The 17,328-nt window shown below is 36.2% G+C and overlaps 1 protein-coding gene and 1 long non-coding RNA gene across 19 annotated transcripts in view; one reads left to right on the top strand and one right to left on the bottom strand.

The window, feature by feature from the left end:
- The window catches only part of WAC (WW domain containing adaptor with coiled-coil), a 90,183-nt gene that overhangs the window by 9,036 nt on the left and 63,819 nt on the right, over positions 1–17,328 (bottom strand). For 10 of the 18 annotated variants that reach the window (XM_043562244.1, XM_043562254.1, XM_043562249.1 and 7 more), the window contains 3 exons: positions 4,639–4,884; positions 3,142–3,264; positions 2,073–2,221 (listed from right to left, as the gene is read on the bottom strand). In XM_043562244.1, the coding sequence (XP_043418179.1) occupies positions 2,073–2,221; positions 3,142–3,264; positions 4,639–4,884 (518 nt within the window). Of the gene's footprint in view, positions 1–2,072; positions 2,222–3,141; positions 3,265–4,638; positions 4,909–17,328 lie in introns of all 18 variants that reach the window. The other 8 variants (XM_043562252.1, XM_043562240.1, XM_043562246.1 and 5 more) reach the window with 1 other exon arrangement.
- On the top strand, positions 5,706–8,746 carry LOC122472561. The gene is made up of 2 exons (XR_006294470.1): positions 5,706–7,956; positions 8,456–8,746. It is a non-coding gene; the product is annotated as an uncharacterized LOC122472561 (long non-coding RNA).

The raw sequence follows: 17,328 nt of genomic DNA, 5'->3' as shown, positions 1-17,328 counted from the left end.
TTCTTTCCAATATGCTAATAGCTTTTCTGATTTACTGCTACTTATAGATCAAGAAAAATTAATGTTAACACATCACATAAATACAGCTGGCTCAAATTTCAACGACATGTGCAGAGAATGTATAGATTGGCCTATATATTGGTATAGGTATGGCCCATGCAAAATTCAACTGGAGTGGTTTTCAAAGAGATGTTACCCTGTAGAGGTGGAACAAGAAGAGGTCCGTAATTGTCAGTGGCGATATATATACTAGGCAGGTTCAGATGCCACTGAGAGGGAAAACAAGTAGTTTTAAACATAAGCCCCAAATTAAGGCACAAAGGCAACAACAGCCATTTGTGATTAAGTCACATCCTCCGATAGCAGTTATTTTTTTCTTTTCTTTTTTTGATTAATTTTCTCCAAAACAAATCTGTGGATAGCCTGGTAAACTTCTGAATGTAAAAAAACATGTCCTTTTATAAAGACCATTTTTAGAAGATCTATAGAATACCAAATGTCCACTTAAAAAAAAAAAAAACTTGAAAGTTTTTTTTTTTTTTTAATTTTGTTTTAATGTTTATTTTTGAGAGAGAGAGAGAGAGAGAGAGAGAGAGAGAGAGAGAGAGAAAGAGCGTGCGCGCGGGGGGCGGGGGGGGGGGGGGTAGGGTCAGAGAGAAAGGGACACACAGAATCTGAACTCACGAACCGGGAGATCATGATCCGAGCTGAAGTCGACCGCTTAACCAACTGAGCCACCCAGGCACCCCAAAAAAGTTTTTGAATACAAAAAATTGATAGCCATATGCTTAAGGGATTTGAAATGCTAATTTTATAACTGACTATAAAACTAACACTACCACTTACTTCCCTTTCAGTCATCATTTATTATACTCTTAAGACACCACCCTGAAGTTAAGTTTTACGCTCTAAGGATAAGGCCTAAGAATAAGGTCTCTTTAGCTGAAACTCACAATTCTCCCATCAAAATACAGCCAAACAAGAAGAAACTGCACAATAAACTAACAAGTTTAAGTCAGAATTTTAAAAACTCAATCCAGATTGACCTTAAAACACGCATAAAGGACTGAAAAAGGAAGGGATAAACCAACAGGAAGACCTAAGCTGGCCTACCATCAATTTCAAGTTATGGATCAAGGCACTTTTATTTTTAGGCTTCTGCTTATGATTTTATTTCAGTAAAAAATTCCTTGGCATCAAGGACTGAAACAGCCCACTTTTTACAACAACTAAAAAGAATTTCCTAAAGTTACCATTAAGAAAAAACAAATGCAATTTGTACATGCCAACTTCCAAATCTCTTAATTAATGTGTTGCTGGTAGTAGGACTACAAAGCCAAGAATGAGCATGGACTGGGATTTACTTATGAATCTGTAGGCAAGACTCAAATGATGTAGTACAAAATTGGGGTGCAGCACTGTTGTTGTCAAATATACTCCAAAAGGAACAGACCAGCAACTTTCTAACTGTGCCCTGAGGAGCCATCTAGAGAAGATTTCTCCTGGACAAACACAGGCAGTATAGCTTAGTAAAATGGGCTCTGTGTTCAGAAAGACCTAGGGCTCAAATTCTGAGTCCATCACAAAAAACTAGATTTAACTGAAGGCTTAGTTTTCTTATCTATTAAATGAAGCAAACAGTCGTTGATTCTCATGTGACGTTAAATATATACGTTAAAGGCATCAGCACAGAAACAGACTCATCTCTGAAATAAAAGTATGGGGTAGGAGGAGCCACTGGAAAACATGTTCTCTCCTACCTTTTAGAGTTAAACAATTCTACAAACATTAAGACAATTAGCATATCCTTCTTTATCCCACTCTCCAGGTCAGAAATCCCAAAGCGAGTAAGAGAACAGAATCAGTGTGTAAAGAGGAAGCACAGATGAAATTCCCTAATCTAGCCCTCAGTTTACCAAGTCTAACCTGCATCTATTCTCACCCCTCATTCATTCCACCACTGCCTACATTCTCAAAGAGAGCTTTTTCGACCCTACAGATTCTAAAACATTAGGTTGGTTTTTCCAAAAGTGAGTGGTTTCTTTTCCAAATTTCCCTCAAAAGCGACATACCTTTGGCTGTGATGAAACAGGAGGAGTACTAATCAAAGGTTTGATAGGGACTGTGTTAGTTTGAGGTGTGCTTATTCTTGGAGACACATACGATCTTGGGGATGATGCATCAGAAGTTAAAGACATTGGAGACTGATTAGATGGCTGGGCTGTAAAAAAGTGAAGCAATTAATTTCAAAGAAACCAAAACCTCTGTAATGTATGTGAAGAGGTCTTTCCATCTCTTCACAGGCCCCCTGCACCCCAAAGAGAACACTTAACACTTATCCGAGAAAGTCAAGAACCTGAAGTACTCACTGGGGCCACATGGTCTACATTAGCCGTGGATTAGACAGACACACCTAATGTGTGCCTCCCCTAACCCCTTTCTTAGGCTGGAGCAGGAAGGTAAGCCTGAACCTGTTCTTACATGGGAAGGCACCCTCACCATCCTTATTTCCTCTTTCTTATTCTACACGTAAGCCTGGTTATCCCCCTGTATCTCCTGCTTCATGAGGCTAACCAGAGGAATAGAAGTCTTTTCACTATTACATTTCAATTTCAGAACAAGTATTCCTGCTCAGTTTATCAATTTTTTGAACTGGGGCCGGGGGACAAGTCAAAGTGACCCTTTCACTTCTCTTTTTTCCTATGTATGTCCCTCTCCATTGAATACCTCCACAGAGAAGAGAAATGGCTGATTCAAGACAAGACTTGAGCATTTCTGTATCCTCTGGTCAAAAACCATCTACCATCAAAGCTGAAACCAAACGTCAACTCTTAAAATACATTCAATGTCTCACAAAGATTGAGGGCATCAGTTTACATTTAGCTTTGGAGTAAAATATTTCACTGGCAACTTAAATTCTGAATTAAATATATATTACAGGTTTAATGGCAATACTGCAAAACAAATGTCAAAGCTTGCCTCATCTCAAAAAGAATCAGTAAGTAAAAATACTGTATATACTGGTGTTAAAAAAACCCCAAATCATTATTATAGCTAACTTCTTCAAAGACTAAAGAAAAATTTGCTATGAAACCCTCCAAGTTAATATGCAATTCTTGTGATACCTAAGAATATGAATACCTTGTGTAGAGAGCTGAGCAGCTTGAGAAATCAAAGAAGTTATGTTGAAAGCAGATGGTCCAGCAGTAAGAAACTTATGAATTATAGACTGCAATGAGGCTTGTGTCACAGCTGCTGTAAGAACTAAAAACATATTATACCTTAAATTAAAATAAAAACACAGAAGTATTTATGGCATTAGTAGTAACTTGAAAACTCAAAAGAACCCACAGAAAACTACAGTGTTTCAAACTTAGAACTCTAGAAGATAGGAGTAATAAAATGGATCTAGAAACGTGAAATGACAAGACAGAGGAAAAGAAACTTAATCAGTTTATAGCAAAGGAAAACAGTAGTTTCCTTCACACTAAAATTTAGGTGTTCAATTAAAGAAACTCCTCCAAGACTTGATACAAACAGTAAAGCATGTTCCTGGGAATTTGATTATATAACCAGAAACCTATTCATCCACTGCTAAAGTGCTCAGTATGTTACTTGGAATTAACTGGATAAATAAATGGTAGCTATTTCATGCAAATGCTTTATTAGACAAGCTGACCATTCAAATCCTGCACTGATACGCCCTCCAACAATCTTTTAAAGGCAGACATTAAAAACCTAGGTAATTTAGGAATACCATGTATTTTTGACATACAAGATTTTTTATTGTTGGCATTTTTTTACGCTATCATTTCTTCAAACTGTTGAAAAGCCCCAAAATCCCTAATAACACAGTTACCTATCACACAATAAAATCAAAATACAAAAAAGTACAATAAAGACAGAAGATTATTGACCAACTAGCCTGAAATAGCTACATGTTTAAGATAAAGGAAGAAATTCACCACTTTACACTACTATTAAATATATTCTGGGACAACAATGGACACAAGTCAAAATTGACTATTCTAAACAGAAAATTCTGCAATGCCTTTAGGACTCTTTGAATGGTTTGTGAATTAAAACTACATCCATTTTTATTCAGACTTCTTTGAGGTGACTACCTAAATACTTTAAGTAGCATGCTGACAAGCAAAGTTGGAATACTGCAATTAACTAGAAAAACAAGAAAAATGTTATTTCTCACCTCAAATTTTTTTCAAGTATTATAAGGAACTACCTGAATTCCTACTTTTATTAATTAGCTTAATATCCCGAATAATGTACTCCTATACAAGAGGTTTTTTTGAAATTCAAGAATTTTTTTGAAATTCTAGAATTCAAGTATTTTCATATCAGCTTTTGGAAATGCTGTTTTTACTTAAAAAAAAAAAAAAAAACCTCACCATACACATTACGCAAACACAGAACAGCTCATCTCCACTAACTACCAGGTACACAGCAAGTCTTAAATAATATACAGAAAAAATCCAAATATTGCTAATGCAATTACAATACCAAAGGTCTTGGATTATGGGGGATATAAGTCCTAGCAAATGAAGTTCAAATGTGAATTTCAAAATGAAACAAAGACCAATGCAAATGAATTTTTAAAAAGTTTTGACTATGAAAATTTACCTTCATTTATTTTGGATATGTCCACATTAGAATTATTAAGTTGCAGTGTGGCTTGCAAAGCAGGAAGCAACTGTCTAAGAAGGTTTGGGTCCTGGAGTAATGGAGGTATTGGGGACTGTGGAACAGGAGAAACCGGGATTGCTGAAGCTGATGTTGGAGGTGCGGACGTGGGATTCAGTCCAGAGGCAGAAGATGTGGAAGGAGTTGTGCAAGAATGTGATACAGATTTGTCTCCTGGCGTAGACTCTGGGTAAAAAGGAGATAACAAGGCTGAAAAAAGTTACTTGAATAGAGAAAACTGGAACCGACAGCAAAAAAACAACTTTCCTGCGTCAAACACCTAACTCAAGTAACCTCATTTAATCTTTCCAAGGTAGCACAGAGGGGGCTCAGTAAATATTTGACTGATTAGAATAATGAGGGAGGGCATTTTTATATCCCAACTTCATAGGTGAGAAAACTGAAAAAGAGAGATTATGGAACTTGCTTGAAATCACAACACCTGGTATAAAGCAGTGATTCAACCACATTCATGTCTGATTCTGAAAGTACCATGCTCTGTTTACTGGTAATGCTGTTTCAAAGAGTTATGAATTAACTACACCGTTAAATAAGCTTCCATTAGGATAAACGGACAATGTAATTCTCCTGAACTTAATTTAAGATGAAAATGTTTATGACCACAGTAACAACCCTCCTAATAAACACAATGGCCTGAATACAAATCAAGATTGGCACCATGATGAGCACCTCCAGAATAGGGGAAGGACAGATGAATGAGGAGACTCCCTACTTTGAACTTTTATACTTAACAATTGAGTTTTACGATTACATACTTTTATAATATATAAGGCAACTAGCTATTTCTATTTGTAGTATTTAAACTGTGGGCAATAAAAAGGATCCCAGTACACTATATTCAGTATTTAAAAATAAACACACACAAAAAATATAAAACATTCATGGAAAATTTATCATCATTTGAAAGCAGTCCATGCAAATTATGTATATAGATTCAACGTAATTGCAGTCAAAACCCCAATAGCATTTTTAGCAGCATTTGACAAGCTGATTCTATTAACTTACTTAAAAAAGACAAGGGCTGGTACAGCCACAAAATTCGTGAAGAAAAAGAACACAGCTAGTGAGATGTGTCTTGCCAGTATAAAAACTTACATTTAAAACAAAACCAATTTAAGGAAGATCAAGCTTCTGTATACATATTTAAGTCTTTAGAACTAGTAAAGGAAAATAGGAAAGTATCTTTAAGATCTAGATACAGAAAATTACAAAAAACAAACCAATTACATTCAAAGTATTGATAACCGAAGTACTTTTACCTAGAAATCAAGAAAGAAACCACATGATAGAAAAATGAACAGAAGACCTGAAATAAAAAGACATTTTACAGAAGGAACTTGAATGGCTTTAGAAAACACGGGGTAATCAACTTCACTGATATTCAGGAAAATGCAAATCAACAGGATATCCTTTTATGCTTACCAGATTGACAAAAATTTGAAAATCTGACAATATCAAATGTTGAAAAGGAGTAACAGGAACATTTCTGATGGACACTAAATTGATGTACCCACACTGCAGAATAATTGGGAATTATCTAGGAAATGTGGAGATGCACACACTTGATGACTCAGTAATTCCCTTTAGGTAGAATACCCTTAAGAGAAACTGATGTATGTAAATTGGGAGAAATATTCAACAATATTTATAATAGTACTATGCTTGTTTTCGTTTTAGCACAAAACTAGAAACAAACTAAATGTCTACCAACAGAAAGATGAACATAAACTATTTTCATATCATGGAATTTTACTAATACAGTAACTTTAATGGACGAAAAAATGAGTTAGAGGACATCTGGGTAAAAAACATTAAGACTCAACTATTCAAGATATTCATACACGCTCTTACAATACTGGCCTAAAGACTAAATATGAAGATTTGCTTAAGTATCTTTAGTTTCCCATACACACCCATTTCTTGAAGATGATTTTCAAGCACACATATACATTGTACAACCCAAATTAAGACTATTACGAGGCATAAAAGTTTCAGGAATATTACACTGCTACCTAGTAACTGTAAATCCTCATTTCCAATTCTTAGAACTAAACATTCTTTAATCTTCATGTCCCCAAAGAAGCTGGGAATTACTAGCAAACTTACTGAAAAGGGACTCCTCTATCAGCCTTTTTACACCACTACTGTAATAGTAAAACAAAACCAGGGGCAACAGCTCTCTCAAGTATGGACCTCATAGCTGCTATAAATACATTTCAAGGCTATGCTGATCAACTACGACCAATTCATAAAGTATAAGACATTTTAATTTTTGTAGGGCACACATTCTAAAGGAGGGTTATTAAGCCTAGCAGACCGCTTATCATGTCTAGCCCTGCTGTTCTGGATTCACAAATATACAGAAACTTGAATGAAGTAAGGTTTTCTCTGTGAAAACATGCTGTCAGTTATTACATTTTCTGGGGTAAAGACTATAGTAACAGTTTTCTCCAGATCATATTCCACAAGGGTCAGCTTAGTCAACATATTGCTGAGGGGCAATTTTTTTTTTTTTTAAGTTTGAGAGAGAGGGCCCATGAACAAGCACATGTGAGAGCGTGGGAGGCACAGAGAGGGGAGAGAGAATCCCAAGCAGACTCCAGGTCATGAGGGAGCCCAACAAGGGGCAGGATCTCACAACCCTGAGATCATGACCTGAGCTGAAATCTAGAGTAGGATCTTAAACCAACTAAGCCACCCAGGTACACCCCCCTTAGGGCCATTCCTGGTTAATGTTTAAAGAATGTTTTTAATGTTTATTTGTTTTTGAGAAAGAGAAAGAGACACAAAGGAGAGGCAGACACAGAATCCAAAGCAGGCTCCAGGCTCTGAGCTGTCAGCACAGAGCCTAAGGCAGGGCTCGAACTCGTGAACAGTGATATTATGACTAAAGAAGGTAAAAACGGTCTCCAACTGTATTTTGATGCTGTTAAATCTACCCAGACTTTAAAAAATCAACACAACTTAAAAACTTTTCAGTGTTACCCTTTAATCCAAGAAAAGGAAACACTCCCAAGATAGAAAACTAATACACATCACTATAAAGAAAGAAAGTAACAAAACCTAAATATCCTTACCTCCTAGTTTTAATGTTTATTTACCATAAGAATAAATTTCTTTTGAATTTTGTGGAAGATTACTGATGAGCAGTATAAAACTAGCTGGTACTACTAAATACCTATGAGACCCTTAACAAGTAACATCTCGATCAAAAGGCCAGGATTTTTCTATTAAAAGGTTTGATTTTGAGGGGCGCCTGGGTGGTGCAGTCGGTTAAGCGTCCGACTTCAGCCAGGTCACGATCTCACGGTCCGTGAGTTCGAGCCCCGCGTCGGGCTCTGGGCTGATGGCTCAGAGCCTGGAGCCTGTTTCCGATTCTGTGTCTCCCTCTCTCTCTGCCCCTCCCCCGTTCATGCTCTGTCTCTCTCTGTCCCAAAAATAAATAAACGTTGAAAAAAAAAAATTTTTAAAAAAGGTTTGAGGGGCGCCTGGGTGGCGCAGTCGGTTAAGCGTCCGACTTCAGCCAGGTCACGATCTCGCGGTCCGTGAGTTCGAGCCCCGCGTCCGGCTCTGGGCTGATGGCTCAGAGCCTGGAGCCTGTTTCCGATTCTGTGTCTCCCTCTCTCTCTGCCCCTCCCCCGTTCATGCTGTGTCTCTCCCTGTCCCAAAAATAAATAAACGTTGAAAAAAAAAATTTAAAAAAAAAAAAAAAAAAAAAAAAAAAAAAAAAAAAAAGGTTTGATTTTGAATATTAGTTTTCAACAAAATGCTGATCAGAATCATCTATAAAGCTGAAACAAAATTAAAACAAAACAAAAAGAAAAACCTAGATACTTGGACTCCACTCCTACTGAACCTGGGGAGGTCCGAGCATATATTGAACTTGTGAGAATTCTATGGGTGATTCTGACATCCTTGCTGATTTTGAAAAAATAGATTAGAGAACTTCCGAGGTTCCTTTTAACTTTAAAAACCAAAGGAAACAAAAGCAAAACAAAATAAAAAAGCATACCACAAACATATAGGAGTGAATAGAGTTAAGGATAAGATGCAAGACAGGGAAACTAAATCTTTTTTTTCAAGGCAGGTCTTCAGTATACGATTGTTTTTTTTAATTGAAGTATAATTGACATACAATACTGTATTAGTTTCAGGTGTTCAACAATCTTTATCCATATATATTGTGAAATGATCACATTATTTTTCTTGTGATGAGAACTTTCAAGATTGACTGTCTTGGCAACTTTCAAATATGCACAACTTTCAAATATTAACTGTATTAATAACTATAGTTGCCATGCTACACATTATTGTCCCCATGCTTCCATTTTATAACTGGAAGTTTATACCTTTTGACTTCCTTTACTCATTTCCCCCCTGGCAACCACCAATCTGGTCTCTGTATCTATAAGCTTGGTTTTATATTTTTAGATTCCTCATATAAATATTTCCAAGCTATTTTAAATAATAGCTCCACCCTAAGACACATACCCATACAAACGCCCTTCCAAAGCATGTTACGTTATACATTTAAAATATTAGTTGCCTCAATCTACATGTATAACTGAAAATAATGGAGCTTATTAATATAAATATGCTACCCCAAAAGGCAGTCTTAGTTTTATCATTAAAATATCACAAAACGTGGGGCGCCTGGGTGGCTCAGTCGGTTGAGCGTCCGACTTCAGCTCAGGTCATGATCTTGTGGTTCGTGAGTTTGGGCCCCACGTCTGGCTCTGTGCTAACAGCTCAGAGCCTGGAGCCTGCTTCTGACTCTGTGTCTCCCTCTCTCTCTGCTCCTCCCCCACTCGTGCTCTGTCTCTCTCTAAAATAAACATTAAAAAAAAATTTTTTTTAAATATCACAAAAGGGGGGCGCCTGGGTGGCGCAGTCGGTTAAGTGTCCGACTTCAGCCAGGTCACGATCTTGCGGTCCGTGAGTTCAAGCCCCGCGTCAGGCTCTGGGCTGATGGCTCAGAGCCTGGAGCCTGTTTCCGATTCTATGTCTCCCTCTCTCTCTGCCCCTCCCCCGTTCATGCTCTGTCTCTCTCTGTCCCAAAAATAAATAAACGTTGAAAAAAAAAATTAAAAAAAAAAAATAAATATCACAAAAGGTATCGGTTGGGTACCTTTCCTCTGAGTTCTGACTGTCCTAACACAGATCTATCATATTACTCAGCATCTTCTATTATATAGTTTATGTTTCCCTCCTATTAGAACTTGAACTCCTTCAAGAGAGGAATTTTGTTGTATTTACCTTCTGTAGCCCTGGTACAAAAATAGGACTTGGCAGCAAGATGGCATCAACAAGTATTTGTTGAATGGGTGCCTGATTCTGTCATTAAGGCCCAGGTCCACATACATGTGCTCTCCCTCTCCCTCTTAACCTCTAGATGTAGAACTTATGATAATGGGGTGGAAAGCCTAAGGTCTCCAAACAGCCAATTAACGGCTTACTTTATGCTATTTTCAAAACAGGGATTAACAGTATACAGTCTTAGAGATAAATTTAACTTATTTAAACTTATTTTAAATAATCTTACATTCGGGCACCAGGCTGGCTCAGTCGTTAAGCATCGGACTTCGGTTCAGGTCATGATCTCACAGTTCGTGAGTTTGAGTCCCACATGGTGTGAGCTCATGTTTCCTTTCAGGTAGAATGACAAGCCCCACTTCTCTTTCTCTCTCTGTCTCCCTCTGCCCCTCCTGGGATTCTCTCTCTCTCGTGCGCACTCTCTGTCTCTCAAAAATATCTTATACTCAATCCCTTTTTTAAAAAAATATAAGAAAGGAAACAAAACTATTTGGAACAGTCATCAAATATAGTTTTTTCTATATAGACGTTTAATTTAAATAATCTCTACACCTCATTTAGGGCTTGAACTTACAACCCTGAGATCAAGAACTGCAAGCTCTTCCAACTGAGCCAGCCAGGTGCCCTCAGGTATTTAATTGTAATTAACATTTCTATGAGACCTTTTAATCTGGAATCTAATCTGTTAGGAAGTAAGGCTGATATACTTAATAACATGCTCATTACAAGTGTGTATCAAACATAAATAAAAACTATTTTGCATTACAAAGCCATTCCTATAGGCTTTCACTTTTAAAGAATATCAGCCTCTAGTCTCATTCCTTTAAAAGCAAACTTTCCCAAGCATTCAAACCAACCTAGGTTCCTTTGAGCGTTTTTTTAATCTCTTCCCAAAGCTGTTTTAAACTTAAATAAATTAAGTCTTTCCCATCTGATATTTCTATGATTTACAGATCTCTAACCAATTATTCACTTTAATATGAGCCTTAAAATAAGTATGTTATCCTCTGATTTTAACTTCTGTATATATGCATTGACAAAACCTTTTTCTTTCCCTTTATGCCTGTAACTATGAATTATTCATTTATATTTCCAACGCTTACCAGTAGGGGGCGAAACCTACTAAAGACTAAACTGCACATACAAATCACACAGAAATCTGTTACTACACTCTGAGGTGTTAAGGTTAAAAGTAACATTCACCTCTTCTAATTCTAGGCACCCATTCAAAATATCCAAGAGCATAAACCAAAGTCAAAATCTATTTCTGACCTACATTTTTCTGGTATGCCAAGTAATTCCTTTTTGAACTACACAGTAAGATCTAAACAGATACAGCACTTAAAGAGTAAAAGGTACTATATTGCATTTCTAAACATTAATCTCCTATGATGTCTGGACAGTTGCTGTAATGCCACTCCACCAGGACATGCGAACAAGCACAAACCACCGATGCAACAAGGGCAGTCTGTTTTGTCCTATTTTGTAGTAGTGGTGTGACACTGAAAATTACAACATGGAGAAGTTGCAAAGGAAACAAAGTATTCAAGCTTAGTAGAATAAGAAAACAAAACAAAACTGTAAAGTAGCTTGTTGACAGCAATATAATCTGTGACTTTCATTTATTTTTACTTTGATAACTCATGAATACTTTAAATCATCTATCCATCCACTAAGGTACTTAAGTATGGTGTTGATGTGAAATATATTAGGATATATTTTTGCAACTTGCTTTTTTATTTAACTGAGAAAATCTTTAGGCTAACAGATATGAAGGATAAACATTTTAAAACTTTTAACAGATTTTATTAAAATGACTCCTGCAATAACCAACTTATATATTCCCACCGATTGTGCTTCCCCACATTCAACTGTTAACTGTCACTAATCTTAGGAATGCAAAATCTCATTTTACTCTCCAATCTGTACTGACAAAGCTTTCTCTTGAAAATTTTTATGCTGTTAAAATACATACAATATAAAATTTACCACTTTAACCATTTCTAGGTTTACAATTCAGTGGCATTAAATATATACATTGTTGTGCAATGTAAACATCACCACTATTCATCTCTAAAACTTTTCCATCTCTCCAAACAGAAATTCTGTAACCAATTAAACAAGGATTCCTCACCATCCTGCTCCCTAGAAGTCACTATTCTACTTTCTGTCTCTGAATTTGCTCACTCTGAGTACCACATAGAAGTGGAATCACAAGTATTTGTCCTTTTGGGTCTGGCTTATTTCACTTAGCATAAGGTCTTCAAGGTTCATCCATATTGCAGCATGTGTCATAAATTCCTTCCTTTTTCAGGGTAACACTGCATGTGTCACACGTTTTGTTTATCCTGTTTCAGCTGATGGACACTTGGACTGTTTCCACCTTTTGGCTACTGTAAAGAATACTGGTAAGAACAACGTCCATGTATTAATACCTGTTTGATTCCCTTTCACTTCTCTTGGCTATGTACCTAAGCACAGAATTGGCTGATCCTACGGTAATTCCAGGTTTGGTTTTTTTGAGGAAACACTGTATCCCAAAGGAGCTGCATCATTTTGCAATCTTACAGGAAATGTACATGGGGTCTAATTTTTTCCACATCCTCAAAAACACTTATTTTCATTGCTGTTTTTATAGTAGTCATCCTATGGGTGTGAACTATGTATTTTCACTGTGCTGAATGCCTTTTCAGCTTACTGACTGGCCACTAGAACATCTTCCTTGGAGAAACGTCTATTCAAATCCTTTGCCCATATTTGAACCAAGTTGTTTCATTTAATTGTTCAGTTACAGGATTTCATATATTCTGGACATTAATTCTGTATCAGGCATATGATTTACAATTTACTTCCTCTCATTCTGTGGGTTTTCACTCTAGAGTGTCCTCTGATGCACAAGTTTTTCATTTTGATGAAGTCCAATTTATTTTATTTTGTTGCCTGTGCTTTTTGTGTCATAGTTAAGAAATCACCACCAAATCCAATGTCCTAAAGATTTTCACCTGTTTTCTTCTGAGAGTTTTATAGTTTTAGCTCCTGGGTTTAAGGTCTCTGATCCATTAAGTTGATTTTTTATAACTGTAAGCCAAGGCTGGCAATTTTAAATTCCTCTTCTATAATTGCCTGTTCATATCCATTGCTCATTTGTCTTACGTGTTCAAATCTATCAACATTTTTTTCAAAGGCAAATGCATTTTGGGTCTTGATTTAAAAAGTGCTCCCCTACCTCTCAAATTAAAACTGTATTTTCTAATATTCTTTCATCACAGGTACTGCATTTCTCCTGCCCCACTGTTCAAAGTGCCATCTTAGGTTGACTAACATCATTTTAAACTTATTGATTAAAACAGACTACATTCTTCCACTAATGTATTCAGTTATTCAACAAAATTTGAGTAACTCTATGACCAGTCTTATTAATTTTTATGAATAGTTATTAATCCTAAAAATTATTATAAAGCAAAGCAATTCAGGGCTGAAGGTGGCCCACTACAGCTGGTTAATGACCAACCGAAGTCTTCAGGTTCATTCAGGTTTCACACTGACTACAAATACCATCAAAACACAAAAGGGAAATTTATTCCAAGTGACTAACTCACACCTCATGTTAATGAAGGACTAATCTCCCCTCCCATTAGATTAAGAGTGTGGAACCAAGTAAATGGTTAGATATGCTAATCTCCTAAAAGCTATCTTGTAAATCACTGAATAGATCTGCTTCTGTGGCCATTTTGCTTTACTTTTCAAGCTTATCTATGCTAATATATCAAAACTCTAAATTACTAAATAAGAAACTTCATAATTAAGGTCATTAAACTCCTCTGGACTGGCAGTTATTTGGCCAAAGCAAAGGTCTCTTGCCCATTTTGTCATGTCACAAATCCAGAAGGGAGGGCAGAGTTAGGACCGATTTAGAATGGTCAATGGGGTACCAACCGATAAAAGTCAAATTTTAGGTTTTTAAGCACATCACTATCTCTGTTACTTTGTTATATGGTTGTTCAGGAGAGTAATCTTGCCAGTAGATGTTCAAATGTTACCCTAGCAACAGATACAGATCTAAAAGAAGATACACGACCTTGTTTCACTCTACTGAACACCAGGATTGTTCCCTATAAAACGGGAGCTTCAGATTCTCCACACTCTGGCTTCTCAAGCAAGCATTTGAATGTATCTTGGGCTCTTTTTCTCAAAAGGCACACTGGCATTTTGGCATCTAAATCTATTGCTGGTATCTTTTAATTAGATTCACAACAAATACAGAATACTTTATTTCTGCAAATACATTTCTTAAAACATGACCACTGCAGGTGTTTCCCCAACCTTTAACACACTCATTACCCTTCTTTCAGGTATTTATCCTTCTACAACAAATATTTACTGACTGCCTATTATTTTGTCAAGAACTAGAGACAGAGCAGTGGTAAACAAAACAAAGACCTTGCTCTTGTATTACTTAATGCAGCACCCTACCACTGATATCCCTACAGAGAGCTTAGCTATATTATCAGCACTTATTACCAAGAGTCCAAAGAGTCTGATCTTACCAGAACCATCAACCTCTCAATATAAATTTATTTGTTAGGGCAAATCCAAACAAGGAAATCACTGTATTGATAAGAAGAGTCAATAGGAAGCTTAACTTAAATAACATGGATGTCTCCATTAAGGAAAAAAATAGATTTCAAATTAATGAGCAGTTCACAAATTTAGACTAAGTGCTAAACAATCTGAAAAGATCCAAACAGTCATATAAGAATACTGTCTTCAATTCGGAGGCAAGGAGTACCTGCAAAGATTATACGATTTTCCCTCTATCAATAGTCAATTCCAAAGTAATCAAGGTTCTTCCTATAATATCTACAATTTGTCAGGAATTTTGAGTTACTGGAGTCCAAATTAATATAGATTTGTGTCTTTCATTACCTACAGTTTTAATGGAAACAATGGCAAAGCTGCCTCTAACACCAGGTGGCAACATTCAGGCTCTTCTTAGCTAAGAGATACACCACCTTCCCGTATAATTATGTTTTAAGGAATAAACTAAATTGTATGATAAACACTTAGCCCCAAACCTGGTACACAGTTAATTTTTAATGATGTTTAAAAAGTTTGTCAGGAATGGTGCTTATAGCATGGAGGGAGAGGGCAGAAGGTGAAACAAGTTCAACATGCAATTAACATCTAACCCTAAACAGTTTAATTAAAGGAACTAAAATTAAAATGTGTAAGTGCTGTAATAAATAAAAGCACCCGATGTTTGGGAAACACAGAGACTGGGAAAGGTTCACGGACATTGAGAACCCAACGACATTAGAGCTGGCTCTTAAAGAAAGAGTACGGAGTTCAACAGGATGGAATGGAAGAACAAACATGTCCTTCTTTTAAGCAAAGGCTCAAAACATGAAAGAATGTAACATGCCCTAAGAAATGTACAAGTTTGCAAAAGATGAATTATGGGGAATGGTGGAGATCAAGCCAGTCAGACAGGCGGCAACCAGACTATCAAGTACTTGCTATGATCATCTTACTAAAAAGTATGGACTTTATCCTGTGAATAATGGAAAACTATTAGAAAATTTTAAACAAAGAAGTTAACACAATCCAACCTAAATTTTATGATGATGCCACCATAAGTCTGGGTAGAAGGAAGCAGAGCGGTTATCAGATAGTTATTTCAAAAGAGATGTCCTGAGTTTCAATAACGGTAGTAACAATAACCAGAGAAAGGATATATATATATATACACACACATAAGATACAGAAGGCAGAATCCAGGATTTGTCAATAGACAGGTAAGGGTAGGTGCAGATGAACCTTGTTGAAGAACAAGGAATAGCTGGGAGAACAGTGTAGTTACTCACTGAGAACCTAAGAATAAATTGTGGGGAAAGGGAGGAATCTGGGACACATATATGCAGTAGGAGTTAGAAATAAAGATTTGGGAGTCACCTTTGTAGACAAAGCAGCCACAAGAACAACTGTTCAGCAAAAGAGAACATGCTGAGCAAGAAAAAAAGAACAAACCACAGGAAAAGGCTGAACGATACCGATATTTAAGGAAGGCAAAGAGAATTAGTAAATTGAAGAGTGGCAGTATCCCAGAAGCTAAGGAAAGAAAGAATTTCAAAAGGGAGGTAAGAGCTAAGAAGTAAGTGTTAAATGAACAAGAGAGGAAATGAGACAAAGACTTTTTAAAGGCCACAGGATTTTAACTGACAGGATTTTAAAATAAAATTTCTGTGACCAAATAATCAAAATTATAAACCATTAACATCCTTTAGAAAGTTCTATCACATTAACAATTACTGCATTAATTCAGATTTCATCTCTCAAGAATTCTCTTCACCAACTTAATTCTGCATCAAGGTAAATAGGACTTACACGTATGAATTCTGGTACAAACCATCTTAGGGGAATCTGACATTTGGAACAACCTGCTTAAGGTTTAATGTATTTAAAAGACTATACGATAAAAGTCTGTGGCTTAATATGTAACCACTACTACAAGAGAAATTCAAGTAACATGCATAAAAGGAAACAAGAAGCAAAAGAAACCGAACTATGAGAACCCTTTGTCAACAAATTAATGTGAAATAACGAATCGGGTAATAGATTAAAAGCTTAAAGACTCATCAGATCCATGTAGCATCTCCCAAACTCATAGGACGTTTAAAAGTTTCTCAATAGTTACTGAGGCTAATCTGCCAATTAGTCTGCTAATGGGTCTTGCCCATAATTTACTTCCTTAATGCCTTTTAATTGCCTTTATTTCTTAAAATGCGTTATTACGTGTGAAGTTTAGTAGAACTGTGGTCCACGCAGATATAATTATCTCAGCACTCTGCTTCTGTTGTGTGTTACCTCCCAAGTAGTTGTTGCCACAATTTTTCTCTTAACTCTTTTAACAAGCTACGGTTATCAGCACTGAGTTGTATAAAAACACAATTTGGGTTGCAAAGTTTAACTTCTACTCTTCAGATTAAAGTTCTAATTCAGACATTAAGACTCTACCTCATGGCCCATGACACAGTTTTCTAATTCACAAATTAAAACCAATAGTTGCATGGTATGCAGAAATAACAAGCTTTAAAATGTCTATTCATATTATATTCATATTAAATTTTAATTAACAGAAAATTGAGACCATATCTGAACTAAACCATCATGACAATTATTACAAAACCTGAAAATTATACAAATATGAAGGGACAGTCCTTTGACTTTGAGAAGTTATTTAAACCATTACTGTTATAAATTAAGCACTTGACTTCAAAGTGTCGAAGGCAAAAAACA

This window comes from Prionailurus bengalensis, chromosome B4 (assembly GCF_016509475.1).
Source record: "Prionailurus bengalensis isolate Pbe53 chromosome B4, Fcat_Pben_1.1_paternal_pri, whole genome shotgun sequence".
NCBI classification, from domain to species: Eukaryota; Metazoa; Chordata; class Mammalia; order Carnivora; family Felidae; genus Prionailurus; species Prionailurus bengalensis.
Note: the sequence above shows the minus strand (reverse complement) of the source record. Positions and strands in the feature narration are given on the sequence as shown.